Raw genomic sequence first — 27,404 nt, forward strand, 5'->3', positions numbered from 1 at the left:
TGACAACTCTGAGAAGTCACTCCCTTATAAGGACAACAATGCCTGAAGTCTCTAGGCACAGCCTCTTGCCCAAAAGGATGCAATGCCAGCTTCTTACCCTCTGGCAAATGAGGTATCTGGGATTCCACTTATCTATTTATCATATTCTTCAATTCACTTTCAAATAAAAGAGAACCCTTAAAGGGTAAGCTCGTGAGACTGAACTTAGGAATAGAATCTGCCAACCAATTTCACAACCACAGTTGACACCTAGCCGCTTTTGCAGAGCAAGAAAAGTCACAGGCCGCATCAAGTAAGGTGGCAGCTCCTGGTTGCAACAGTGCTCCGCTACTTGACCCCGCTCCCTGAGGCTCTTGAAAGAGGCGTAGACTTCACCCAAGCCACCAGGGAGCAACAAAAGAAAATTTGCAAATGCACTGCCATGGTCTCAAAGCTTGAGAAAGGATAGCTTCAAATTTTCTATCCTGAGCATCTTTTCGATTTGCCCCTCCCTCCTATTGGAAAGGTGGTCTGCTGACACAGAACACACCAGCATTTCCACCTTTAGAAAACATAACCATTATCTCACCACCGGTACTAAGGGCTACAGGCCGCCAGTGTGCACCCCACTTTAAGGTTTGCCTCTGAAGCACTCCACACAAGAACAAACAGCTCTCATCCAGGAGGGGAAAGGAAAACAGAGCAGAGGTCTATGTGGCTCTAAACCTGAAAGAATTTCCCTCTCAGGCAGAGGGGAGAATCCCAAATCTTCGTCACAATTACCTGTATCCACATCCTCCTGCAAATCATCAGGGACCCCTATATCACGCTGCTTGCATGTGGTGACAATTGGAGACCCCAAATATGCGATCCCACTTTGAAGGTATCACTGACTCAGCTGAGCGCCCCTGCAAAGATATCTATAGTCCCTGGAAAATCTCACTCAGGAAAAGGAGGATGGGCTTAAACCAGGTCCTAAAGGCCCCAATCTGATGCCCTCGGATCAAACATCCCCTGAAGATGCTTTGGTCCTAGGGTCCACTGAAGAACAGAACACCCTCAATGAGTTGCCTTCAGCTCCAGTCCCCCCTGACTAAGGGGATAGTCCAGCGTTCAGGTAGCACTGGCATAGACTTGTAGAAATCCTTGGCTGTATTGCCCCTTAAATGGCAAGCTGCACTGATTGCTAGGCGCTTAAGACTTCTTTGTCACTAGTGCCTTTCCTTGTGCACCTAAATAAAAGATGTGTTCAAAAACATTCACAGTATGCTCGTGCTCAAATAGGCGCTCGCGCTCCAAATGAGCTCATATAGGTGCTTGTGCTCCATATGTGCTCAAATAGGCGCTCAGTGGAAGCTCATCAGGCACTCAATGGAAGCTCCAGTAGGCGCTCAGCAGCACTGGATGCTCAAGTAGACTCAGCGGCCAATCCTCGGCTCTCAGCATGCACACAAGTCAGCGCTCAGCTCGTGCACAAGTTGGTGCTCAGAACGCACCAAAGCAGGCGCTAACGTTCAAATAAGCATGCCACAATTATAGGCCACGAACTTGAGCGCTCAAGTAGGCACACACCACAGCGAGGCAATAACACACACAAACAAGCACCCAAAAACGCTGGCATGGCCTACCACATAGCTAGAACTACCAAGCCTGGGAGTGGGGCCTAGCCAGAGGCTGCTCAACCTGCCGTGCCTGCTCCACCACTACATCTTACTAAACTCCCCAGAGAAGTGAGGGATGAAGGAAAAAAAAACACCGACCAAGCACGCTGAAGGAGAAAGGCCCAGTAAAGAAAGAAAGCTTCTCCTTTTTTATTCCTATATTTTTTTTTTAACCTGAGCTCAGTCATCCTTGGCTGAGGGTACAACCGGGTCTTTGGCTATGAGAGGGGGGGGGGGGGGGGGGGGGAAGAGGATGAAAGCCTTCCCCAACAAGCCTACCTCGTTCTTCAACTGTTTTGCCTTTTTTTTTTTTTTTTTTTTTTTTTTTTAAAGTCCACACTGAAAAGGCTGATGGACTAAGGGTGGCGCTCAACTAAAGGAGAGACCCATTGGTGTCAACTCTGGAGTTCAAATGGTATGATAATTTTCTCCTTTTTCTTAATCTTCCTTCCTTTTTTTTTTTTGTCAAAATACTTTTTTATTAACAGGGAAAGTGGTACAACAATCACCACATAGTGTCCATTCGGAGCACTAAAAACAAGTAACAAACATTGAAGCTAGAAAACCCCAAACAAGTAAGAAGTCACTCAGTACCAGCAGCCCCTGGCTTTTTACACACCCCCTCCACCCTCCCTACCTTGCACTCCCCATGCACACCACAGACATCCCACTTACGCACCTTACTCACCCCTCCCCCCCACACCCTTGGAGGACCAGAGCAACGTATATCCATCTTGTAAAGGCTTGGAGAAGGCATCGAAGCATTTAGTTCAGTCACAGTAAACGCTGTCCGGTTGTCTCCTGCCCGCCAGAAAGTCCAGCCATTCCAGTTGCGCTAAAGAAGCCATCCTGCCAAACCAGGCCGCCGCTGAGGGCGCAGTCGATGGCTCCGTCCAATCAGCCAAGATTGTCCGACAGGCCATCATAATCGCCATGCGTTCAAATTTTGCCTTCAAGGGACCCCCAAGGTTGAGGCCCTGGCAGAGCGTTGGTCAACAGTACGCGGCCCGTAGCGGCAAGGGCCCATCCAACACAGGTTCCAACCACATCGAGAATCGCTGTCCAGAATGGTCTCAGTAGTGGGCAGGCAAACAACCGGTGGAGCAACGTGCCATCCTGCACGCCACACTTAATACAAAGGGCTGATGTTGCCAGTCGCATTTTAAACCGCCGATCATCATAGTAAAGGCAGTGCAAGATTTTAAATTGTACTTCCCGAAGGCCAAGATCAGGTAGGGTCTTGTAAAGAGCCTGGAACCAAGCTGAGATCTGTTGCGGGATAATAGTAGAGGCCAAAGCAGTGGTCCAGCAGGGTTGCCAAATGAGCAGTGTGCTGGACGGCCTGAAATTGTTGTCCAAGCTTTTTCCAGCCCGTAATATTGTTCGCCAAACAGGCCGTGTCGAAGAGAGTATTTGCAAACTTCATTTCTGGTGTAATAAACAGTTGAGTGCTTCTCGAGCCCTATCTACATGTGCCTTAGCGTCGGCCGAAAAGTCTCACATATGGGTGAGCTGTCTTGAGAATCTCAGTGAGCCTTAAAATCTGGGCATTAGATCGGCGGTTTTTCTTGGCCACATAGGTTATTACAGCCCCCCGCATGACCGCCTTCCCAGCCTCCCACACCGTTGTAGGGGATACCTCCGACGTGTTATTCCGAGCCGGATAATCCTCCCAATTGTGTTTCAAATAACCTTGGAATGCCGTATCTAAATAAAGGTTGGGTCGCATGCGCCAAGAAAAAGGGGGTCTAGCCCCCACCCCCCAACTGAGAATCAGGGTCACCGGGGCATGGTCGGATAGAGAGATGGTCCCTATGGTGGCATCGTGAACCCTAGGGAAACACTGATCCGAGACCAGCAGGTAGTCCAACTGGGAATACATATGGTGGGGGTTGGAGAAAAAGGTGAAATCCCGTTCCTGTGGGTGTAAAACCCGCTAAACGTCAATCAGGTGCAGTTCCCTGCACAAAAAATTAATCCCCTCAGCCCCATCCGCCCCACTAGGAGGCTTGGGCGGATTAATGTCAAGAAGCTTGTTGGCCACAGTGTTAAAAGTCACCGCCCACCACCAAGATATAACTGGAAAACTCCGCTAGCACAGTTATAAAAGAAGCAAAGAACGCATAGGAGTATATGTTAGGGGCATAGACATTACAAAAGACAATTTTACGCTGATACAAGGTACCCGCCACCACAACATAGCACCCCTCCTCATCTTTGCAGGTGCGTGTACGCTGAAATGGTAATCTTTTATGAACAAGGATGGCCACTCCCCGCTGGCGTCGATTATAGGAAGAAAAAATAAGATTGGCCTACCCAGTCTCTCTGCAGTTTGGCATGCTCACCATCCCCAAGATGAGTTTCCTGTAAGAATGCTACTTGTATTTTCATACGCTTAAACATTGCATTTAATGGAGAAATTACTTACTTGATAATTTCGTTTTCCTTAGTGTAGACAGATGGACTCAGGACCAATGGGTATAGTGTACTCCTGTTAGCAGTTGGAGACTGATCAGATTTCAATCTGACGTCAGCCCCTAGTACATATTAGAGATGTGAATCGGAACTGATATCGGATCCGATTTTGGTTCCGATTCACATCTATAGAGATGTGAATCGGAACTGAAATCGGATCCGATTCTGGTTCCGATTCACATCTCTAGTACATATACCCCTGCAGGAAGTGCAGCTCCTCAGTATTCTTCCTTGCAAAGCATTGTGGATATATGTGTGACTGATTGATTGATTAACTTAATATGATTAACTTAGATAACTTTTGTTAGAACGTTAAAACTTGATTAACTTGAACAGGTTGGTTGACTATAGCTGGAGACCGCCAGTGTGCTCAACCGGAAAGCGTCGACACCCGGCAGGGTGGATGCCCTAGGGAAAGGAAAGCATGGCTTACCTTTGCATCATTGAAGGACCATGTATAGTGGCAGCCGCGGGTGGGCTGCTGAGTCCATCTGTCTACACTAAGGAAAACGAAATTATCAGGTAAGTAATTTCTCCATTTCCTAGCGTGTAGCAGATGGACTCAGGACCAATGGGATGTATAAAAGCTACTCCCGAACTGGGTGGGAGGCTGCCCGTGGTCCATTAAGGATTGCTCTTGCAAATGCTGTGTCCTCCCGAGCCTGAACATCCAGACGGTAGAATCTGGAGAAGGTATGGATGGAGGACCACATTGCCGCCCTGCCGATCTCGGCAGGTGACAGCATTCTAGTTTCTGCCCAGGAAACCGCCTGGGCCCTGGTGGAATGGGCCTTGACCTGTAGAGGTGGTGGTTTTCCCGCTTCTACGTAGGCCGCCTTGATGACTTCCTTGATCCAGCGGGCAATGGTTGCCCACGAGGCCGCTTCCCCTGGTCTCTTTCCGCTGTGGAGGACGAAAAGGTGGTCCGTCTTTCGTACTGGTTCCGACATTTCCAGATATCTTGATAGGAGTCTGCAGATGTCGAGATGGCGCAGACTACGGGCTTCTTCCGGCTTCGTCAAGCCGTCCATCGCAGGTAGTGAGATGGTTTGGTTAAGGTGGAAGTGTGAGACCACTTTGGGGAGGAAGGAGGGAACCGTGCATAGCTGAATGGTCCCCGGGGTGAGTCTGAGGAATGGCTCACGGCAGGATAGGGCCTGTAGCTCTGATATGCGGCGGGCCGAGCACACGGCCAGCAAAAACACAGTCTTTAAGGTTAGCAGACTGAGGGACAGGCCTCTGAGGGGTCTGAATGCGGATCCCGCTAGGAATTCTAGGACGAGGTTGAGGTTCCACAGGGGCACTGGCCACTTTAGTGGTGGGCGAATGTGCTTGACTCCTTTCAGGAAGCGTGATACATCTGGGTGCGAGGCTAAGCTGTCGTCCTCGATCCTGGGGCCGTAGCATGACAATGCTGCCACCTGTACCTTGATGGAGTTGAGGGGCAGACCCTTCTGTAGTCCGTTCTGTAAGAATTCCAGGATCACGGGAACTTTAGAGGAACGTGGTTTGACATTGTGGTCCTCGCACCAGGCCTTGAAGACTCTCCAGATCCTTATGTATGTTAGAGATGTGGAGAATTTGCGTGCTCGGAGGAGAGTATCTATTACTGCCCCCGAGTATCCCCTCTTTCTCAGGCGGGCCCTCTCAATGGCTAGACCGTAAGAGAGAATTGAGCTGGGTCCTCGTGGAGAATGGGACCTTGCTATAGCAGATCCCTGTGTGGAGGCAGGGGTAGTGGACTCCCTGCTAGTAGCCTTCTCATGTCTGTGTACCAGGGTCTTCTTGGCCAGTCTGGGACCACCAGAAGAACCAGTCCCCTGTGCCGCTGAATCTTGTGAATGATTGCGCCCAGTAAGGGCCACGGCGGAAAGGCGTATAGCAGGGTCCCCGGTAGCCAGGTCTGTACCAGGGTGTCGATCCCTTGGGACTGCGGATCCCGCCTGCGGCTGAAGTATCTGGGTACTTGAGCGATGGATCTGTTTGCTAGAAGATCCATGTCTGGAGTCCCCCACCGATGCACTATCATCTTGAAGACTGTGGTGACAGCTTCCATTCTCCTGGGTTTAGACTTTCCCTGCTGAGGAAGTCTGCCGTGGTGTTGTCCTTCCCGGCGATGTGGACGGCGGAGATGTCCTGGAGACTTGTTTCCGCCCAAGCCATCAGCGGGTCTATTTCTAAGGACACCTGTTGGCTTCTGGTTCCGCCCTGCCGGTTGATGTAGGCTACTGTCGTGGTGCTGTCAGACATCACTGACCACTTTGTCTTGAAGTCTGTGGGCGAACCGCAGGCAGGCTAATCTGACCGCCTGTGCTTCTAGGCGGTTGATGTTCCACCCCGCCTCTTCTTCGTTCCACTGCCCTTGAGCGGTTAACTCTTCGCAATGTGCTCCCCACCCGTGTAGGCTGGCATCTGTGGTGAGCAGGATCCAGGTTGGGGAGGATAGTCTTGATCCCCAGCTCATGTGGCTGGTCTGTAGCCACCACCTTAGTTTGGTCCAGACTCTGCCCGGTAGTGGTAGACGTACGGAGTAGTTCTGGGATCGTGGACTCCACCGTGATAGGAGTGAGCGTTGCAGGGGCCTCATGTGGGCCCGCGCCCATGGCACCACTTCCAGTGTGGATGCCATTAGTCCGAGGACTTGCAGGTAATCCCATGCTGTGGGACGAGGGGCGCTCAGCAAGGTCTGGAGCCGGTCCCACAGCTTTGATCTCCTCGTGGGGGTCAGGCTGACCTTGTCTTCCTTGGTGTCGAATCGGACTCCTAGGTATTCCAGCGACTGCGAGGGCTGTAGGGAACTCTTGTTTGTGTTGACTACCCATCCCAGGCTTTCCAGTAGAGCTATGACTGTTGGTTGCTTGGTGGCTTTCCTCCGGTGATTTTGCTCTGATCAGCCAATCGTCCAGGTAAGGATGAACGAGGATTCCTTCCTTCCTGAGTGTTGCCGCCATCACTGCTTACAGGACGTGGCCTCCCCTGGCCATCATGAGCAGGGCCCACACGATGCACCCTCTCACACTGAAGGCATTCGTTGGCCAAAGCAAGGCCCACGTGTTGTGGGAGCCACTTCTCCACAAAATCCTTCAGCTCCCTCTCTTGCACCGCTTCAGGGAGGCCAATAATTTTGAGGTTATTCCGCCAGCCCCTATCCTCCTGCTCTTCTACCTTAGCCAGCAGCTCCCGCTGTTGGCCCTGGAGCTCCTCCACGTGGTGCTCTGTGGTGGCCAGGCAGTCTCCCAGATCGGAGATAGTACCTTCAGCAATGTCTAGTCTCTTGGAGTGACCCTCAACCGGGGTCTCCTCAGTTACTGAGGCCAGCACTGGTTCCCCCGTCGGAGCTGCAACAGCCATCTTGGCTGCACGCGGGCGATTTGGTTGGTGCTCTGATCTGCTGCGCATTACCCGGTCAACTTGGAGCGGCGGCAGGAGTCAGCGAGTGTTCCTGCAGCATACCCCGGGGAAAAGTAAGAAAATCGAGCGCCGATTCAGTGATTATTTCCCGGGTTCGCGGGAGCGGGGCCACGGAGCTCTCCTCAGTACTTCCGCCTCCTTCACGTCATCGCCGGAAGTCTTAATCTTCCTAACTACAAGCAATCCCCAACAGAGAAATGCATGTCCACTATCTGCTAGAGATGGAAAATACTGGCAGGCTGTCGGGGTAGGGCTATATATTTGATATCAGCTTTTACTCTGTCTCCATCTGCTGCCTGAGTGCAGAGGAAGGGGTCTGTTCGACGCTGGATGCCTACACTCCACATGTCCATAGCTAACTCAGCCCTGTGTTTCGATGTAAAAAACTTATTGGCAACATCTTTTCACTCACCTTTTTAATTTTTCGATATTCCTGTAAAATCTGATCGCGGATCATCTGTTCATAAAAAGAAAAAAAAATACATATTTACAAAAAAAGTCACAATGAGGAATCAAACTAATAAAACAAAAATTTGAGGGAGTGTTTTTTCTGTGGGCTCATGGAAATCACTAACATTCAAATTAAGTTATCTAGAGCCAAGCTCCCAGAAGTCTTCTCCTGCAGACCCATTACTTGTAAATGGGTGGAATACAGAGCATCTTTCTTAAATGTTTATCGGCAAGCACAGCTGTTATGAAGTAGAGCTTCACATAAGAATTGAGTTTATGAATCAAACTCTTAAAAGAACAGTAAGGGCTAGTCCAGCAGCAGTACTACAATGTGGAACACCAGGACTCAAGGACTGAGCTTGGCTTCTGCACAAGGTGGGGATGCTGGAGAAGCAGCAGTCACAGTCCCCCGGGAGGGAGTCCTAGCCATCAAGTAAGAAGCAAACTCATGACCAGGCAAGGGTGTGGGCATACTAGTTCCAGAGAGGCAATGTGTCCAACTCCTGGGGGTCAAGGACTGTCACTGCAACATCTGAGCAAATAAGAGATGGGACAGGATTCAAAATACCCGCAAAACAAATTCTTGGGCAGCTGTGAATCAAGGATCGTGGCATTGAAGCCCTAGGCAGGGTCAGTTCTCATGAGAGCTGAAAACTCAAAAGGGGCAGGAGAAAGAAAAACTCAAAAGTAAAGCTAAATCTAACTGCATATGTTCTAGAGATTTTATTTTTTTGTGAGAATGGGGTAGGAGGGAGAAAAACCTCCAATTATCTCCCCCACCTTCTCCTGACTGTTGCACCATGAGACCAATTGGCCAAAGGTGTGGAAAGCAGCTTTCTCCAAGGAAGGATGCTATTTAAAACTCTTTTACCAGGTCACCAAACGTTTGCTGCACTGCCAGCTAAGCATGGACAGAACTGTTCCACCTTCACTCAACACATTTTGCCTGTTTATTAGCATACTGTACCTTATACTCCTCTGTGCCTTGGGAAAGCTGTTTTAGCTGTGAGTCTAACTGTGTGAACCGGCGGGTTATCCTCTCTATCCTGGCGTGCAAGTCTCTGTACTCATTATACTCAGCATTGAAGTCGTTTTTGTAACCCTGCCGCTGCTCCTGAGATGAGATTGCTGTGTATTTCCTGGAAGGGAAGAGGAGCAATCACTGCAAACTGAAATGAAAAGATCTTTCTGATTTGGAAGCAGTAAGACTATCACTACTGCAACAGCTAATCTCAAATTGCACACAAGTAATGCCAAGTGCTTACTAAGTGGACAGGGAACATCCTCTTCCCCATTACTACAAGTCCATTTGCTGACAGATAGTATTTATTGATGAATTATGAGTGGGTGAGAATCTCTGCTCTGTGACGAACTGGTTACTGTTCCCACCAACATTAAGCCACACAATTGTAGGGGCTGGATTCAGACAGTAGCAAATGACTTTTAAACTGTTTCTTAAGTTTTCATCAATATGCTACAATATCACACAGAAAGATAAAAATAAAATGTTTGCAAAAGAGATCCTATCACTATAAAACCTGAATTACAAGTTAAACTTGCAAATTAGAGACAAATTTCTCTGCATGTCCTGAGAAAAAACAGGATTAATGGCATATTCCCTTTGTTTTCACTAAATTTTTATTGTCCTCTATGGTGAAAAAGCAGAGATAATGTAAATAGAACCATATTATCAACCCCCTTTTACTAGGATATGTAAAATACAAAGTTCCATGTCATAAAGGACAACCTGGATCCAGTCCTAGCTTTGCCTCCTTACATGCATGTAATACTGCTTTTCTTTGAGATATCAGAACCACATCTCAAATTGAAATGGAGCTGTATGGTCACCATAGCTAAGTGAACTCCTGATGGAGATGCAGCTGAGTCCCATTGTTTTGATCTGCATATTTCTGCTGCTGCACCACAGACAAAAGACAATAAGAGGTACCCTGGCCATAATATGGAAACTGCAGAGGCCAAGAGTGGCTAGTGAGCCTATTATATATTTGATTGTTTTAAATAAGTCAGAATGTTATCAGAGCCCACTTTGTTCATCTAGTATGTGGAGAAATTAGTTCTTACCTGGTAATTTCCTTTCCATGAGCCCAGCCAGACCAGTCTAGATGGAGACAGACTAATGGGTTTACAGATAGAATACTGGCAGGGTAAGGTCTGCATGGAAGCCTATGTAACGAGCTAAGAAACATTTTTAACATTAAACTTTCTCTCCCCCCCCCCCCCCGCCCCCAAGAAAAGACCAAAGGTCTTCCAAGGGAGAAACAAAATAAGAAATAGGACACAAACCTTATCAAAGAATGCAGGTTATCTTCTTAAACATCCAGCACACCAACTAATGCACACAAGCAGTCATTCTGAAAATTGGGAGAATAATACATTTGGCAGAGGGGGTCCTGAACTGGTCTGGCTAGACTCAAGGAAAGGAAATTATAACAGCTAAATTTCTCCTCCTTTATCTAACCAGATCAGTCCAGATGCATGCGATGTACCCAAGCTATTCCTCTTCTAGGTGGGACACTGCAAAGCTCACTCTCAAGACTTCCAAACAAAAGGAAGCCTCTTTCTCGGCTCGAAGGTCGAGACCCTAGTGCTTTGAATAAGTATGCAAGAAAGACCAGGCTGCCATTCTGCAAATCTTCAATGGCGACACAAGATGAAGCTTTGCACACAAAGGAGAGTAATTTTCAAAGGAGTTACAGTCACAAATGTAACATCATAGCAATTTTCAAAAGCCACTTAAGTAAATCCTATGGACAATTCAATACCATACATTGTAGCAATTTTCAAAAGTGCATTTACTTGAGTAAAACCCAGTTTTACTCTCATAAATCCTTTTGAAAATCTAGCACCCTGAGTATACCCTCAATTTCTTGGGAAGCAGCAATCCCTTAGATATGTAAGCTTCCTCTATCACTTCCTTACTCCAATGAGATACTGACACCTTCTAGAACTACAAAACCAAAGAAATACTTCGAGGTTATGAAACCTTGAGTGACAATTACAGCAGAACTTTTTTTTTTTTTTTTTTAACATCTAAATGATGAAATTGGGTACACTTCTCCACCTGAATCCCTTTGAAAGGATAGGAGACAGATCACCTGGTTGAAAAAAAAAAAAGCAAAACCATCTTAATAAGGAATGAAGGAACCATGAGAATCTTCACAGCTTTGTCCAAAGAACAAAAAAGGGATCTCTATATAACAGAGCCTGCAGCTCTGAAATTAATCTGGCAGAGCAGATTGCTACAAGAAAACAGTCTAAGAGTAAACAGTTTAAACAATACCTCTCAAAGACTCAAAAGAATGACCAACCCCAATTCCAATTCCAGGGAGGCACTGATTTCTCTTACTAAAGGTAAAATATACTTCACTTCCAGAAGGAAATAAGACATTTGGATGCGATGATAAAGGTCTGTCCATCAACCAGCCTCTGCATTAGCTGCTATCTGCACCATAGGGTGTTACTGGTCAACCTTTATCCAATCCCCACCCCTACAGGAATTCTAAGATAACTAGAACCAAAGTTTCTCAAGCCAAGAACTTCCCAAGTGAGCACCAATCCTCAAACAATGATATTCTCACATATGCCAAGGATGTGAAAACTTTCCTGGACCACAAAAAGATTTTTATAATCTTCTGAAAATACTCACTCACTGACAAATAAGCCACCTCAAGGGCCAAGATAAAAGACAAAACAGACAGATCCTCATGAATCACCAGCCTCTATCTTGAGGGAATAGTGGATTAGATTCGCATACTAAGGATGCCTTGGATAATTGGGAGCTTTCAATATCACTAGCCCATGATGCCTGGAAATCTTCTGCAAGACTACCCACCAGTTGCCACAGAAGGAACCCTGAACCAGCTAGTCTTGAATCAAGGCATCCAAACCGGATGAATCTCTTTGGTTGAAAAATCTTCACACCTATGCATTTCTGCTGACCACTGACAAGGAAACCACTGGTTCTCCTTGTTTGGACACAATCTGGGAGAATGTCTTCTGGGACCGACTATCCTCCGAAGTCCAGCCTGTTGCAATTGAGGAAGTTCCTTCTACATTCTACTCCTGCTCTTTGAAAGAGTAAGCATCAGATTGTTTACTCATTCCACTCCAATTGTTTTATAGACTTCTATCATATTTTTAACTTAAAGATCTTCCTTCAAAAGTTTGAAGAAGGATCCATCTGAAGAAAATAGGAAAAAGTATAAGCAAGTTAAATGTAAAACATTGATAAGACAGGCTAAAAGAATTTGAAAAGAAGTTGGCCATAGAGGCAAAAACTCAAACTTTTAAAAATATATCCAAAACAGGAATCCTACAAGGAAGTTGGTTGGACCTTTAGATGATTAAGGAGTTAAAGGGGCTCTTAGGGAAGAGAAGGCCATCATAGAAAGACTAAATTAATTCTTTGCTTCAGTGTTTACTGCAGAGGATGTTGGGGAAATACCCATTCCAGAGATGGTTTTCAAGGGTGACTATTCAGATGAACTGACCCAAGTCACAGTGAACCTGGAAGATGTAGTAGGCCAGACTGACAAACAGAAGAGTAGCAAATCACCTGCAGCGGATGGTATGCATCCTAGGGTTCTGAAGGAACTCAAATATGAAATTTCAGACCCATTCCAAGTAATTTGTAACCTATCATTAAAATCATCCATTGTACCTGAAGACTGGAAGGTAGCCAATGTAACTCAGATATATAAAAAGGGCTCCCGAGTTGATCTGGGAAACAATAGACCGGCGAGCCTGACTTTATAAAGAATAAAATCATAGAATATATAGACAGACATAATTTAATTGGATACAGGCAGCATGGATTTACCCAAGAGAAGTCTTTCCTCACAAATTTGCTACATTTTTTTGAAGGGGTGAAAAAGCATGTGGATAAAAGTGAACCAGTAGATGTGGTGTATTTGGATTTTCAGAAGATGTTTGATAAAGTCCCTCATGAGAGGCTTCTAAGAAAACTGAAAAAGTCATGGCATAGGAGGAGATGTCTTTTTGTGGATTACAAACTGGTTAAAAGACAGGAAACAATAGGATTAAATGGTCTGTTTTCATAATGGAAAAAGGTAAACAGTGGTGAGCCTCTGTGATATGTACTTGGACTGATACATTAAAAAGTATTTATAAATGACTGGAAAGAGGTACGGATGAGTGAGGTGATCAAATTTGCAGATGAGAATTTTTCAGGGTAGTTAAATCACAGGCAGATTGAGATAAAACTGCAGGAAGACCTTGCAAGACTGGAAGATTGGGTGACCATATGGCAGATGAAATATGTGGTAAGGGCAAGTGATGCATATAGGGAAAAATAACCCATGCTACAGTTGCACATTGTTAGGTTCCATTTTTAGGAGTTACCACACACAAGACATACATCTGGGTGTCATAGTTAACATTACATTAAAATCGCCTGCTCAGTGTGCTGTGGCAGTCAAAAAAGCAAACTGTTAGGAGCTATTAGAAAGGGAATGGCAAATAAAACGGAAGATGTCATAATGCTTCTGTATCAACAATGGTTAGACCGCACCTTGAATACTGTGTGCAATTCTGGTCGCCCCATCTGGAGAAAGTACAGAGAAGGGCGACCAAAATGATAAAGGGCATGAAATGGCTCCCCTATGAGGAAAGGTTAGAGAGGTTAGGGCTGTTCAGCTTAAAGGAGAGACAGCTGAGTCTACAAAATCATGAAAGGACTTGAAAGGGTAAATGTGAAACAGTTATTTACTCTTTTGGATAATACAGACACTAGGCGACACTCCATGAAGTCAGCAAGTAGCAATTTAAAACAAATCAGAGAACATTCTCTCAATGTACAGTTAAGCTTTGGAATTTGTTGCCAGAGGATGTGGTTAAGGCAGCTAGTGTAGCTGGATTTAAAAGGTTTGGATAAGTTCCTGGAGAAGTCCATAAACTGCTATCAATTAATAAGTAATAGCCACTGCTTGTTGCCAGCATTAGTAGCATGGGATTTATATAATGTTTGGATACTTGCATCTTGGCGTGGACACTGTTGGAGACAGGATACTGGGCTTGATGGACCCTTAACATAAGAACATGCCATACTGGGTTCAGAGCAAGGGTCCATCAAGCCCAGCAACTTGTTTCCAACAGTGGCCAATCCAGACTATAAGTACCTGGCAAGTACCCAAAAACTAAGTCTATCCCATGCTACTGATAAGAAAATGGCCACTACTATTACTAGCTAAGTCAACTTGATTAACAGCAGGTAATCAACTTCTCCTCCAAGAATTTATCCAAACCTTTTCTAAACCCAGCTGCACTAATCACATCCCCTGGCAACAAATTCCAGAGTTTAATTGTGCATTGAGTGAAAAAGAACTTTCTCCAGTTAGTTTTAAATGTGCTACATGCTAACTTCATGGAGTGCCCTCTAGTCCTTCTATTATCCAAAAGCATAAATAACTGATTCACATTTACCAGTTCTAAACCTCTCATGATTTTAAACACCTCTATCACATCCCCCCTTCAGCTGTCTCTTCTCCAAGCTGAACAGTCCTAACCTCTTTAGTCTTTCCTCATAGGGGAGCTGTTCCATTCCCTTTATCATTTTGGTTGCCTTTTGTCTGCTTATTAATCCTAGTATTTAGCCTCTGCCCATAAAATAGGCCATAATAAAGTTCCTTGGTCAGATCATATTACTGTCACATTTTATGTTAATAACACCCCCCAAAAAAGACAGGCATAACTCATTTTATTAAAAAAAAGAGGCCATTCACTTCCAGTGATGACGCTGAGTGGCTGTCGATCCTCTCAGCTCCTCAGAGTTCTGCAAATTACTCTTTAATTATACATATTAACCTGTGAACTGAGTATCCACTGGAACACCTGCTTACAAACGAAAATTAGATGGACTTTTCTGGCGATCCTACATCTTTTGATATAGTGGGGAGACTGAGAAAAGTGGCAGCGGACATGCATACACCAATGGATGGCATTTCGGAAACCTCGCTGCATCTGCTAACTAAGGCAGTATCGGCAGCACTGAATGACTAGCTGCAAAAGTTTGTCTTCTCTAGATGAATTGCATGACAAATTGGAAAACAATCACATAGCGCTGATTGCCACAGATGCAAATGTAAGCTGGCAAGAGGAAAGGCAAGATGGCACTGAGGCCTCTATTGCGTTGATGCCAACAAAATAAAATCAAAAGCTGGAAAACAAACAGGGTGAGTTAGAAAATTGCAGCAGGAGGAATAATGTTTAAGTATTGGGCTTACCGGAAACTCTCCAAAATGAAGCTCTGTTGTGGTTTGAGAAGTGGCTGCCGGAGGCCTTAGGGCTAGTGAGCACGGAGAGATAGATAATCGTGGAGCGCACACACAGAGGCTAGGCCCACAATCAATGGTTAATCATATGCTTCAGCAAGCTATTGAAAATTTTCTCAATTTCATCGATAAAGTTAAAAGTTTGGAGGTTTACAAAAAAAAGAAAGCTTCTTTATAAGGGTCACAAAATTATTTTATTTCCAGACTTTTCAGCACGTCATGGGGCGTGTAGGGAAATCACGCCATACTGCACGCAGCTCTTCAATAAGGGAATTCGTTTTGCCCTGCAGAATCCCACCCAGGTATGGGTGTTTTGTCAAGGTGCTGCTCATCTGTTTAACAATAAGGAGGAAATTAAGAAATTTCTTGAAGAACTCTGACATGAATAACCGAAGATGTCTATAAGTGTAATTTAGTTCCAGTTGGTGGTTGTTTTTCCCAGTCATGATGCTTGATTCACACTGATCTCTTTGGGTCCCCAGCACTCTATTTTGGGCATGATCTACTTGTTTGTGGATCTTGAGCTGGGCTACGTACTCTGGTAAAAAGTGTTTGGTGGCTACATTTTACAGGTTCATTGTATTTTTACAGTTATCTGGCGCTCAAAAGGTTACGATTCCTGTTCCACGACATATGACACAGTTAGGAGCCTTCCGCTAAAGAAAAATGTCAATCTGCAGCGGGATGGGACTTTGTGTTTGAGAGTTATGGGGATATGCAGTTTAGATGTGTGAATGGAAATGGTATGTGTGTGTGTGTATGTTGTGGCTGATTCAGAACTATTATTGTGTCAGTCTGCAGAGGGAAATTATGAGAGACTGTTGGTTAGGAGGGGAGGTCTAGGCTGGGGGACCTTGCCTCTTCAAAGTGTAGTCTGTGTCACAGTTTGTTTTGTGTCATAATTTGTATGGTTAATATCAATGTAAGCACTCTAAACATAGTTGGCTTGCATTCTCCCATAAAGAGGAAAAAATTATCATCTGAACTGAAATAAAAAAACATCACTATCGCCCTTTTGCAAGAAACCCACTTAAATCATCTAGAGCATCAAAAACTACAGAGAGATTGGGTAATTGATTGCTTTTTCTCTTCTTATAAGACTAACCAGAGAGGAGTGGCAATACTGATCAGTAAGAAGGTGTTATTTGTTAAAGAGAATGTGATCACCGATCCTGAGGGAGATTTGTGATAGTGTGTGGGGTACTTCAAGGCATGAAAGTATTATTGGTCAGTGCTTATGCGCCTAATAAGTACTCTCACATTTTCTTCACTCAGTCTCAAAAATTTCACAATGGGAATAATATGCTATCATTATGGGAGGGGATTTTAACATCACAGACAAGGCCAGAGTGGACTGCAAGACATCTAAAACCTCGAGAAAAAACACAGGCTAATATTGGTATTGGCTTTCTTTGTCAAGAATTGCAATTAATTGCTACATGGGGCACATTACATCAGGATGATGTGGAATTTACACATTATTCTCAGGTTCACAATCTTTACATTTGATTGGATTATATCTTAATTGCCGAGACATTGTTTGCTAGACTGACCTCTAGGACTATTGCAGTTGTCCCTTTTTCAGATCATATGGTATTATCTTTGTTAGCGGGCAGAATTGGGAAGGGTGGACTGGCATGATGGAAGATGTCTCCCTAGTTATATGATCAGTGATTTAAAACTTTTCTTAAGCAAAAATGGGAAGCATATATAGAATTTAATATATCCTCAGCAATTAACATTTTGGAATGCTGTCAAGGTGGTACTGTGGGGTTATATTTTAGCATACCAAGTTAAAAAAAAAAAAAAAGAAAGATAAAATGATCGTAAGTCTCACAAAACATCTCCAATTTTTAAAAAGGCAGCATGGGGGCAGACCTCTCCCAAGATACTAAGGAAGAACTGTTGACAACTAGAAGGGAGCTTAATGAAACTTTGACAATTAAGGCGCAACAGAATATAGTATACTGTAAGTACAGATTGCATCAATGGCGGAACAAGCCAGGCAAATTATTAGCTAAGCTGGTAAAAGATAATAAAAGGCCTAGGGGTCTGATCACCCACCTTAAATATGATTCTTGTTCCTACTCGCTAACCCCAGATATACTGTCAGCTTTTGTACAGTATTATGAAAAGGTCTAGGCAACGGGAAACATTGTGGAAAAGGAAAGTTGAGCATTTTTTGACTGTTTGCATATCCACAAAATTTCTGATACTACATGGCATAGCTTTCAGAGGCTGAGATTTTTATGGTTATCAAGTAGTTAAAATTGGTTAAGTCTCCTGGGCCAAATGGACTGGGCCCAGAATTCTATAAAATAAATATTAGGAGACAAAACTTTAATCCCCTTTCGACTTATGTTCAAAGTTGCTTTTTAAAAGGGTTCTTTCTTTGTGAGACAAAATCTGGCAACTGTAATATTACTGCTCAAACCGGGCAAGGATCCAAGCTGCCCTGAGGCATATTGCCCTATATTGTTATTAAACCAAGATCTGAACATTTTGGCACAGTTGCACTTGTCACTCACTTGAACACAGTCATTCAAAATTTGGTATCACAGTATCAGTCTGGCTTTGTTAAAGGCAGACTTTCTAATTTATTAAAGGCAATCATGGCGATTCAGTTCACAGGACACGTCTGAGAAGAGGTGATTTTGATAAGCTTAGATGCAGCAGCCAAAGCTTTCAACTGTGTGAAATGGCCATATCTAATGTGGGTGTTACAGAAATTTGGCCTAGGAACCAAATTCATTCAGTGGATTCAGTTATATCAACCACAGATTCAATTACTGGTAAATAGAACTTGGTCTCAATCTTTTGCACTGGGTACGGGAACCAGGCAGGGCTGTCCACTATCACCATTACTTTGTCCTGTCTTTAGAGCCCTTGGCCATAAAATTATGTGATTTGGAGACTTTTCATGGTATACGTATAAAAAATAAAAAGGGTGAAACTAGAATTGTTCACAGATGACATGATGCTGTTTGTAGGTAACCCTGGGACATGTCTAAGACATATTTTGAATATCTTTGATGCTTTTGGGGCATTCACTGGTCTCAAAATTAATTATGATAAATCCCAGGCATTTATCCTGGATTGTTCTTTGTCTGATAGATGGGAGGGAGAGTTTCCACTGGCTTGGGCAAATGATAGAACGTAATACCTGGAGATCAATTTTGTACGAAGGGATAAAGAGATTTATGATTATAACTTACCCCTATCCTAGGGGAAAGTCAAACTGCAGTGAAGAGATGGAAAGATCTGCCTTTGTCGATTGTGGGGCAGTGTGTCTTGGTAAAGATGTTTATACTTCCTACATTTCTATATTGTTTACAGATATCACTTTGGGTTAAAAATAAAGATGTAATGGCCTTTAAGTCAGCCATAGGCTCTTTCATTGGGGGGGGGGGGGGGGGGGGGGGGGGGGGGAGGGAGGCAAACACGTGCACATCACAAAGTGGATTAACCATACCAGACCGGCAGGTTTATAACATTTCATGTCTCCTATGTCTCATTCAAAATTGGGTTTCTAATCAGAGAAAATCTGATATAGAGGAGCTGATGAAAGACTGGTCCCCACAGTATCATCCCATCAACTTACTTCATTTGCTGGGGACTAAATTTGCTTCCTTATTCCGTCCACCTTTTTGGTTGATAGCCTTGCACAAAGCACGGTTTTGGTGGAGGAAAAGTATTAACATTGAAATCATCGTCTCAGTCTGCTGTGGCGATCAAAAAAGCAAACATTGTTAGGAATTTTTAGGGAGGGAATGGCAAATAAAACGGAGGATGTCATAATGCCTCTGTATTGCTCCATGGTGAGACTGCACATTGAATTCTGTGTGCAATGCTGGTCACCGCCATCTCAAAAAGGATATAGCTGCACTGGAGAAAGTGAAGAGGACGACGACCAAAATGATAAGGGGCATGGAATGGCTGCCCTATGAGGAAAAGCTAAAGAGGTTAGGGCTGTTCAGCTTGGAGAAGAGAAGGCTGAAGGGGGATATGATAGAGGTCTACAAAATAATGAAAGGACATGAACAAAAGAAAAATGAAACCTATCTGGTTCTAAAAGGAATTGGCTGACAAAATAAAATCTAAAAGAACAGCGTTCAAGAAATATAAAAGATCCCAAAAGGAGGAGCACAAGGAAGAATATCAGGTAGAACTGAGGGAGACAAAGAAAGTAATCAAGATGGCAGAAAGTCAAGCGGAAGAAAGGATTGCCAAAGAGGTAAAGAGAGGTGACAAAACATTTTTCAGATATATCAGTGAAAGGAGAAAAGTCCAAAGTGGTATAGTGAAATTGAAAGATGAAAAGGATCAATGTGTGGAGAGAGATGAAGAAATGGCAGAAATATTAAACAAATACTTCAGTTCTGTGTTCACTAACGAGGACCCTGGAGAAGGACCATCGCTAGTTAACATGAAACTGGAGGGGAATGGAGTAGATGTAACTCCATTTACAGTAGAGAATGTATGGGAAGAGCTGGGGAACCTAAAAGTGAACAAAGCCATGGGGCCTGATGAGGTTCATCCCAGTATACTGAGGGAGCTCAGAGATGTGCTGGCGGGTCCGCTGTGTGACCTGTTCAATAGATCCTTAGAAACGGGAGTGGTGCCGAGTGATTGGAGAAGAGCGGTGGTGGTCCCTTTTCACAAGAGTGGGAACATAGAAGAGGCTGGTAACTACAGACCGGTCAGCCTCACCTCGGTGATAGGAAAAGTAATGGAGTCACTGTTGAAAGAAAAAATAGTGAACTATCTACAGTCGGGAGAATTGCTGGACCAGAGGCAGCATGGATTCACCAGGGGAAGATCCTTTCAGACAAATCTGACTTTTTTGACTGGGTAACCAAGGAATTGGATCAAGGAAGAACGCTCAATGTCATCTACTTGGATTTCAGCAAGGCTTTTGATACAGTCCCGCACAGGAGACTGGTGAATAAAATGAGCAGCTTAGGAGTGAGTGCCGAGGTGCTGGCCTGGATTGCAAACTGGTTGACGGATAGAAAACAATGTGTGATGGTAAATGGAACTTACTCTGAAGAGAGAGCGGTGTTGGGGAGGTACCTGTAATGGAGAAGGTTTTCATGGGTAATGATTCAGATGGACTGAATCAAATCACGGTGAACCCAGAAGATGTGGTAGGCCTGATTGACAAACTGAAGAGTAGTAAATCACCTGGACCGGATGGTATACACCCCAGAGTTCTGAAGGAACTAAAAAATGAAATTTCAGACCTATTAGTAAAAATTTGTAACTTATCATTAAAATCATCCATTGTACCTGAAGACTGGAGGATAGCAAATGTAACCCCAATATTTAAAAAGGGCTCCAGGGGCGATCCGGGAAACCACAGACCGGTTAGCCTGACTTCAGTGCCAGGAAAAATAGTGGAAAGTGTTCTAAACATCAAAATCACAGAACATATAGAAAGACATGGTTTAATGGAACAAAGTCAGCATGGCTTTACCCAGGGCAAGTCTTGCCTCACAAATCTGCTTCACTTTTTTGAAGGAGTTAATAAACATGTGGATAAAGGTGAACCGGTAGATATAGTATACTTGGATTTTCAGAAGGCGTTTGACAAAGTTCCTCATGAGGGGCTTCTAGGAAAAGTAAAAAGTCATGGGATAGGTGGCGATGTCCTTTCGTGGATTGCAAACTGGCTAAAAGACAGGAAACAGAGAGTAGGATTAAATGGGCAATTTTCTCAGTGGAAGGGAATGGACAGTGGAGTGCCTCAGGGATCTGTATTGGGACCCTTACTGTTCAATATATTTATAAATGATCTGGAAAGAAATAAGACGAGTGAGATAATCAAATTTGCAGATGACACAAAATTGTTCAGTGTGGTTAAATCACAAGCAGATTGTGATAAATTGCAGGAAGACCTTGTGAGACTGGAAAATTGGGCATCCAAATGGCAGATGAAATTTAATGTGGATAAGTGCAAGGTGATACATATAGGGAAAAATAACCCATGCTATAATTACACAATGTTGGGTTCCATATTAGGTGCTACAACCCAAGAAAGAGATCTAGGTGTCATAGTGGATAACACATTGAAATCGTCAGTGCAGTGTGCTGCGGCAGTCAAAAAAGCAAACAGAATGTTGGGAATTATTAGAAAAGGAATGATGAATAAAACGGAAAATGTCATAATGCCTCTGTATCGCTCCATGGTGAGACGGCACCTTGAATACTGTGTACAATTCTGGTCGCCGCATCTCAAAAAAGATATAATTGCGATGGAGAAGGCACAGAGAAGGGCTACCAAAATGATAAGGGGAATGGAACAACTCCCCTATGAGGAAAGACTAAAGAGGTTAGGACTTTTCAGTTTGGAGAAGAGACGACTGAGGGGGGATATGATAGAGGTGTTTAAAATCATGAGAGGTCTAGAACGGGTAGATGTGAATCGGTTATTTACTCTTTCGGATAGTAGAAAGACTAGGGGGCACTCCATGAAGTTAGCATGGGGCACATTTAAAACTAATCGGAGAAAGTTCTTTTTTACTCAACGCACAATTAAACTCTGGAATTTGTTGCCAGAGAATGTGGTTCGTGCAGTTAGTATAGCTGTGTTTAAAAAAGGATTGGATAAATTCTTGGAGGAGAAGTCCATTACCTGCTATTAAGTTCACTTAGAGAATAGCCACTGCCATTAGCAGTGGTTACATGGAATAGACTTAGTTTTTGGGTACTTGCCAGGTTCTTATGGCCTGGATTGGCCACTGTTGGAAACAGGATGCTGGGCTTGATGGACCCTTGGTCTGACCCAGTATGGCATTTTCTTATGTTCCCAGTTGAATGCAGTTGCTAAAACCACATTTTTCAAACTAATATTGCACAGGCTTAAACTTCTATTAGAGTCCTCAGATTTCCATACAGTCTTGCAGGCTTAAATTCTGACTGGGATGAATTATTCTAACTTCCTTTATATGGGGTTTCCTATTTCCACACTGCCTATTTTACAGGTCGCATAGAACTCAGCAGCTTAGGTCCTAACTCAGACCAGTATCAAAGAATATATTCCGGTTCTGCACAAAGTGCATTGGCTTCATATTGAAGCAAAGATTAAATGTCATGACTATTATTCATATGCTGTCACATATTTGGATATGTGCCCTAGTGAAAATTTACACCCCAATGCTCACTTTAAGCTCCTCTCAATCCTCTCTTTATCATCCCCCTCCATTAAAGCAGCAAGGTTAGAAGAAACTCAAGAGACATTCCTCAAGTGCTGGTCCGACTTCCTGGAACAGGCTTCTTGAAACACTAAGACTGACAACCTGCAACAAATCATAGAAACATAGAAATGACAGCAGAAGACCAAACGGCCCATCAAGTCTGCCCAGCAAGCTTCGCACTTTTTTTCTCATATACTTATCTGTTATTCTTGGCTCTTAGTAACCTTTTGGTTCTATTTCCCTTCCACCCCCACCATTAATGTAGATAGCAGTGTTGGAACCGCATCTAAGTGAAATATCTAGCTTAATTAGTTAGGGGTAGTAACCGCTGCAATAAGCAAGCTACACCCATGCTTATTTGTTTACCCAGACTATGTAATTCAGCCCTTGTTGGTTGTTGTCTGTATATAGATCCACCTTTCTTCATTCCCCCTGCCATTGAAGCAGAGAGTTATGCTGGATATGCATTGAAAGTGAAGTAGCAGACTTTTCCCCCTGCTGTTGAAGCAGAGAGCTATGCTGGATATGCATGAAGTATCAGTCTTTCTCCCCTGCTGTTGAAGCAGAGAGCTATGCTGGATATTGCTGAAAATCTTTTTTCACCTAGCTTTTGATTTGGCTCCTTAATATTGTTTTTATTATTTCTACGTATGTTTTATATTGGGTTTTTTTTTAATTTTAATTTTTTTACTTATTAATTTGCCTTTGTTGTTTTATATTCCTTTTCTGGGTATTTATGTTCTTAAGAATTGTAAATTGTTTGTTTTATGTTTTTTAATATTGCAAACCACTCTGAACTAAGTCTAAGCAGTATATAAACTGCTTAAATAAATAAATGAGTACCTATCCCATTGCTCTGGTTTCCAACCATCTGGTGGACCACTTGGCTTCTCTTAGATTCCAAGGGCCATGAGCCACTATACAGTGAGCACTCCAGTCCCAGAGACTGGCATCAGAAGTCACCATTATCCAAACGGGAGAGAGTCAAGATTCAAGACTCAATCCTACTGTCAGGTTCTTACATGCAGGCGCGCGCATGTTATAAAATCCTGGGTTGACGAGTGCAAGCGGGTGCATAATTGTGCACCTTGCGTGCCGAGCCGTGCTGCCTTCCCTCATTCCCTCCCCTCTAGCCTGACCTTCCCACCCCTTCCCCTAACCTCCCCCCCCCCCAGCCCTACTCTAACCCCCCCCCCCCCCGACCTTTATTTTACCTTTTGCACCTGCCCATGCGCATGCCGCCCAACTGCCAGCGCACGATCCCGGCACAGCAGCAAATATGGCTGCTGTGCCAGGAGCCTGATCCTGCCCCGCCCCTTTAATAAAGCCCCAGGACTTACACGCGTCTTTGTGTGTCGCCGGGCCTTTTTAAAATCTGGCCCATAGTGTAGCCATCATGGAACCCCATATCTGAAGATAAATCCATACCGTAGATCTCTGAATCCTCAATAAACCATGTATTTGGTTCCACAAATTCCAGATCTTTATGCCTGTCAACTGGATCTAGCCTTACCTGATATGGAACTGAACACCCAGAAACTCCAGGGATCAAGAGTGAAGCAAGATGTTCTTGTTGAAACTGGAAACCCAGCCCAGATCCTGCAAAATCTGGTCATTGCCAATTTGCTTTCCTGGGCCAGATCCTCCAATAGTACAGACAGATGTACCAAAATACCTTCTCTGCATAAGGCTGTCACCACAATCATCACCTTGGATTAGTGGCCAACCCAAAAGGGAGTGCCTGACACTGAAGGTGCTCAGCCTCCCATCACTGCAAGGCAGAGATATTTCTTATGCCCTTCTTTGATCGGGATATGCAGATACACCTCCATCAGTTATAACGACACGAAGAATTCTCCTTTTCATGCTGCTATTATAGCCAACTTCAAAGTCTCCATCCTGAAGTAGAACACCTTCAGAGCCTTGTTGAGCTGCTTCAGGTCCAAAAAAGTGCAAAAGGTACCCCCTTTCTTTGGTACCACAAAATAAATTGAGTACCAACCTTGACCCCATTGAGTGTACAGGTCTGGAGCCACTGCCTTTATATGCAGTAGCCACAAAAATGTAGTCCATACAGTTCCCCCCTTATGAATTGGATTGACAAGGGGAAACCATAAAGCATCTGAAAAAAGGATGGGAAAACTCTGGAGTATAACTGTCATGATGACTCCTAAGACACACTGATCTAAAGTAATGTGTGGATTCACTTTTGGTAAAAGGCTGATAACTACCCACCTAGCCTTTGTACTGGAGGTTCAGGAACTTCTGGACCACTCAGACTCCATTCTTACCTCTCTTCTTGGAGTTCCAAAAGGACTGGAACTACCAAAGGGCCTAGACTACTGGCCAAATGTTTGGAATTCTGTAAGTGGCTCCAAGCTGAAGCTGGTTGAGATGCCCTCCTAGGCTTATCTTCAGGCAATCTAGGGACTTCTGATTAAACTCCCCCCCCATGCTTTCACCAGCTTTTCTCCAAAAAGACTTCCCTAGAAGGAATGCTTAAGCCCACCTTGTCTTAGAAATGGAACCAGATGACCAGTTACATAACCTCAGCGAACAATGGGCAGCTATAATGAGAGCCATACTCCTAGCTGAAGCCTGAACCAATTCATTTGAGGCATCTGCCAAAAATGTCGCTTCCAGTGCCATCTGAGCTGCATCCTCCAGGATCATCCCTACATTCTAAGGAACTTTCCTGAATGTGTTGAGAAATGCAATCCTGCCCAGCAACAATACCGCTGCACACAGTAGCCTACAGCACCACAGCAGCACCCTCAAAAGTACACAAGTACAGCTTGTATCTTATTTAACTGCACTGATGAATAACTTTTATAGATTGAAACAATCGCCCAAAGCAATGAATAAAATAGGCAAACAAATACAAAAATCACATGGTTAAATAATCATAATTAACTCATCCTTCCCTACAGCAAACCAAGAACAGCCATCAATCATTAATATGGTACTCTGCAATTGGCATGAATTTCAAACCCAAATTTCGCAAAACAAAAGAACCTAAATATCAGACAAACCATGATTTTTTTTTAAACTTTTTTTTTTATGGAATTTTACTAAATTTACTTCTCTCAATTCCAAAGAAAGACTTTCATAAACCTGGAATTACAGCTGTTAAATGAGAATGACAAAATCTTCCTGTCCTGAGCACCCTTGAGAGCAGAGCCCCCCCTTCCAAAGGAATAGTGGCCATCTTAGTGACAGCACAGATGAGTATGTCCACTTGAGTAAATTCAAGCTCTTCCCTTTCCTGAGCTAGAAGGGGATACAGCCTCACCACACTCACCTCCCTTTAAAAATTAACTCTGGGGCATTCCATTATACAGATATCAAACTCTTATCTATGTCACAGAAACACTCTGAATGGTTTCCTTAAACGCGACATTATAGAATCATCTTCTGAATTAAGACTCCTATCTTTTTTTTTTATTTTGTTATATCTAGCATTCTTAAGGATGTGAAACAATGGGAGAAGGTTCCTCTTTGTGGAACAACTGAAGCATACCTGAATTATTCTTTTCCCCAAGGAAACATTCCTTCTCCTCGAACTCTCCCTCACTGTCACTTTCCCTTAAAACTTTCAGGTCCACACAAGTGACAGATCTGAAAGCGTAGGTGCTTATCTCCTCCCAATCCTCTTCTACTTTTCTCAGTCTTTTGCTCTGGATTCCCAGAAGGAGTTCTCTGAGAGGGGGGTCCCGCAGGAGAGAAACTCAGAACAGCACTCTGCCCTATAGAAAAGGGCCCAATGTAAACACGTCAAACCCTATGGGAATAGAGGCCCAGGAAGAAGGAATTACACCTCCACCTGAAGAAATGGGAGCTGCTCCTCTTGGAACACTACCTGGAGGAGCTGTGGACCAGACCTTTGCAACATTTGAGACTGCCAGAACCAGCATAGTAGGCCTCTGTTCTGAGTTACTTCCTTACCTGTGGTTACATTATGGCCACTGTTCCTGCTGTGGCAGCAAGCATGCCAATGGAAATGCCTGCAAATGAGCCCACTGATGCAGCCCTCCTGGGGCAGACGGCTCTGCTTGCCTGACAGCATGATCTACATTCACTGCAAACTACTGAGCGCTTCCCATGCTCCTGAAAAGACACAGTCACTTCCTCCCTTACCTCTCCTGCTTCAGCTCAGTCCCTCAGATGGCAAACCATTCTTCTGCCTTTTTTTTTTTTTTTATAATGGCTTTAACAAGCAAGAACCAGGCACAGCTAGATATCAGGAGAAGGGAGGAAAAAAAATAGAGAAGGGAGCCTTGTATAGTCTTTTCTTTCTCTCTTTTTTTTTTTTTGTTTAAGGAGAGGAGACACCATGGAAGAGAAAAGCAAGCATGGGGAGGGAGAGGGGTAATTCCAGTGACCTTAGTTGAGAAAAACCCTGTTCCAACTGGAAGCCCCCTGTTCAACCGAAGGAGGGAGTACAGGATTTTCACCTCAGGAGATGTCATCCAAATTTTTATCTTCTTCAGCGGCCTAAGCTCAAAGTACGGGATGCTTGCCATGGGAGCCTATAAGGAATGTCGTCAGTAAACCTGTTACTCTCTCCATCTGCTGGTTGGGAGGCATAACCCATGCATCTGCACTAATCTGGCTAGATAAAGAGGAAATTGCATTTCACACTGTTTCTGCATCAACTTTACATAAACAGTGTTAACCACTTAACTAGTCACACCATTCTCTACAATTTATGCAACACAGGTGTTAAGGTCTACCATTTTGTCACCTAGAAGTTTGTTAAATATAAACACCAAAAAAAAAAAAAGACGTGGAGTGTTCAGATTGAATGACTCTCTCAGCAACTAGCCTTTGCATCAAATATAATAAAATACTTACGATAAATAATCTGGTGATTCAGATGTTGACGTTGGAACACTGGAATTATTGCACGTTCCATTTAAATC

The 27,404-nt window shown here is 44.0% G+C and overlaps 1 protein-coding gene across 5 annotated transcripts in view; it reads right to left on the reverse strand.

Moving 5' to 3' along the window:
* ELL (elongation factor for RNA polymerase II) overlaps positions 1-27,404 on the reverse strand; it is a 528,830-nt gene that overhangs the window by 69,434 nt on the left and 431,992 nt on the right. For all 5 annotated transcript variants that reach the window (XR_003858420.1, XR_003858421.1, XR_003858419.1 and 2 more), the window contains exons 9-11: positions 27,337-27,403; positions 8,944-9,115; positions 7,939-7,983 (exon numbers count right to left, since the gene is read on the reverse strand). Coding sequence is in view for 1 of the 5 variants with exons in the window: in XM_029614402.1 (XP_029470262.1) it covers positions 7,939-7,983; positions 8,944-9,115; positions 27,337-27,403 (284 nt within the window). In the remaining 4 variants the exon portion in view is untranslated. The remainder of the gene's footprint in view (positions 1-7,938; positions 7,984-8,943; positions 9,116-27,336; position 27,404) is intronic.

The sequence above is a fragment of the Rhinatrema bivittatum genome, chromosome 8 (assembly GCF_901001135.1).
Source record: "Rhinatrema bivittatum chromosome 8, aRhiBiv1.1, whole genome shotgun sequence".
In the NCBI taxonomy this organism is placed as follows: Eukaryota; Metazoa; Chordata; class Amphibia; order Gymnophiona; family Rhinatrematidae; genus Rhinatrema; species Rhinatrema bivittatum.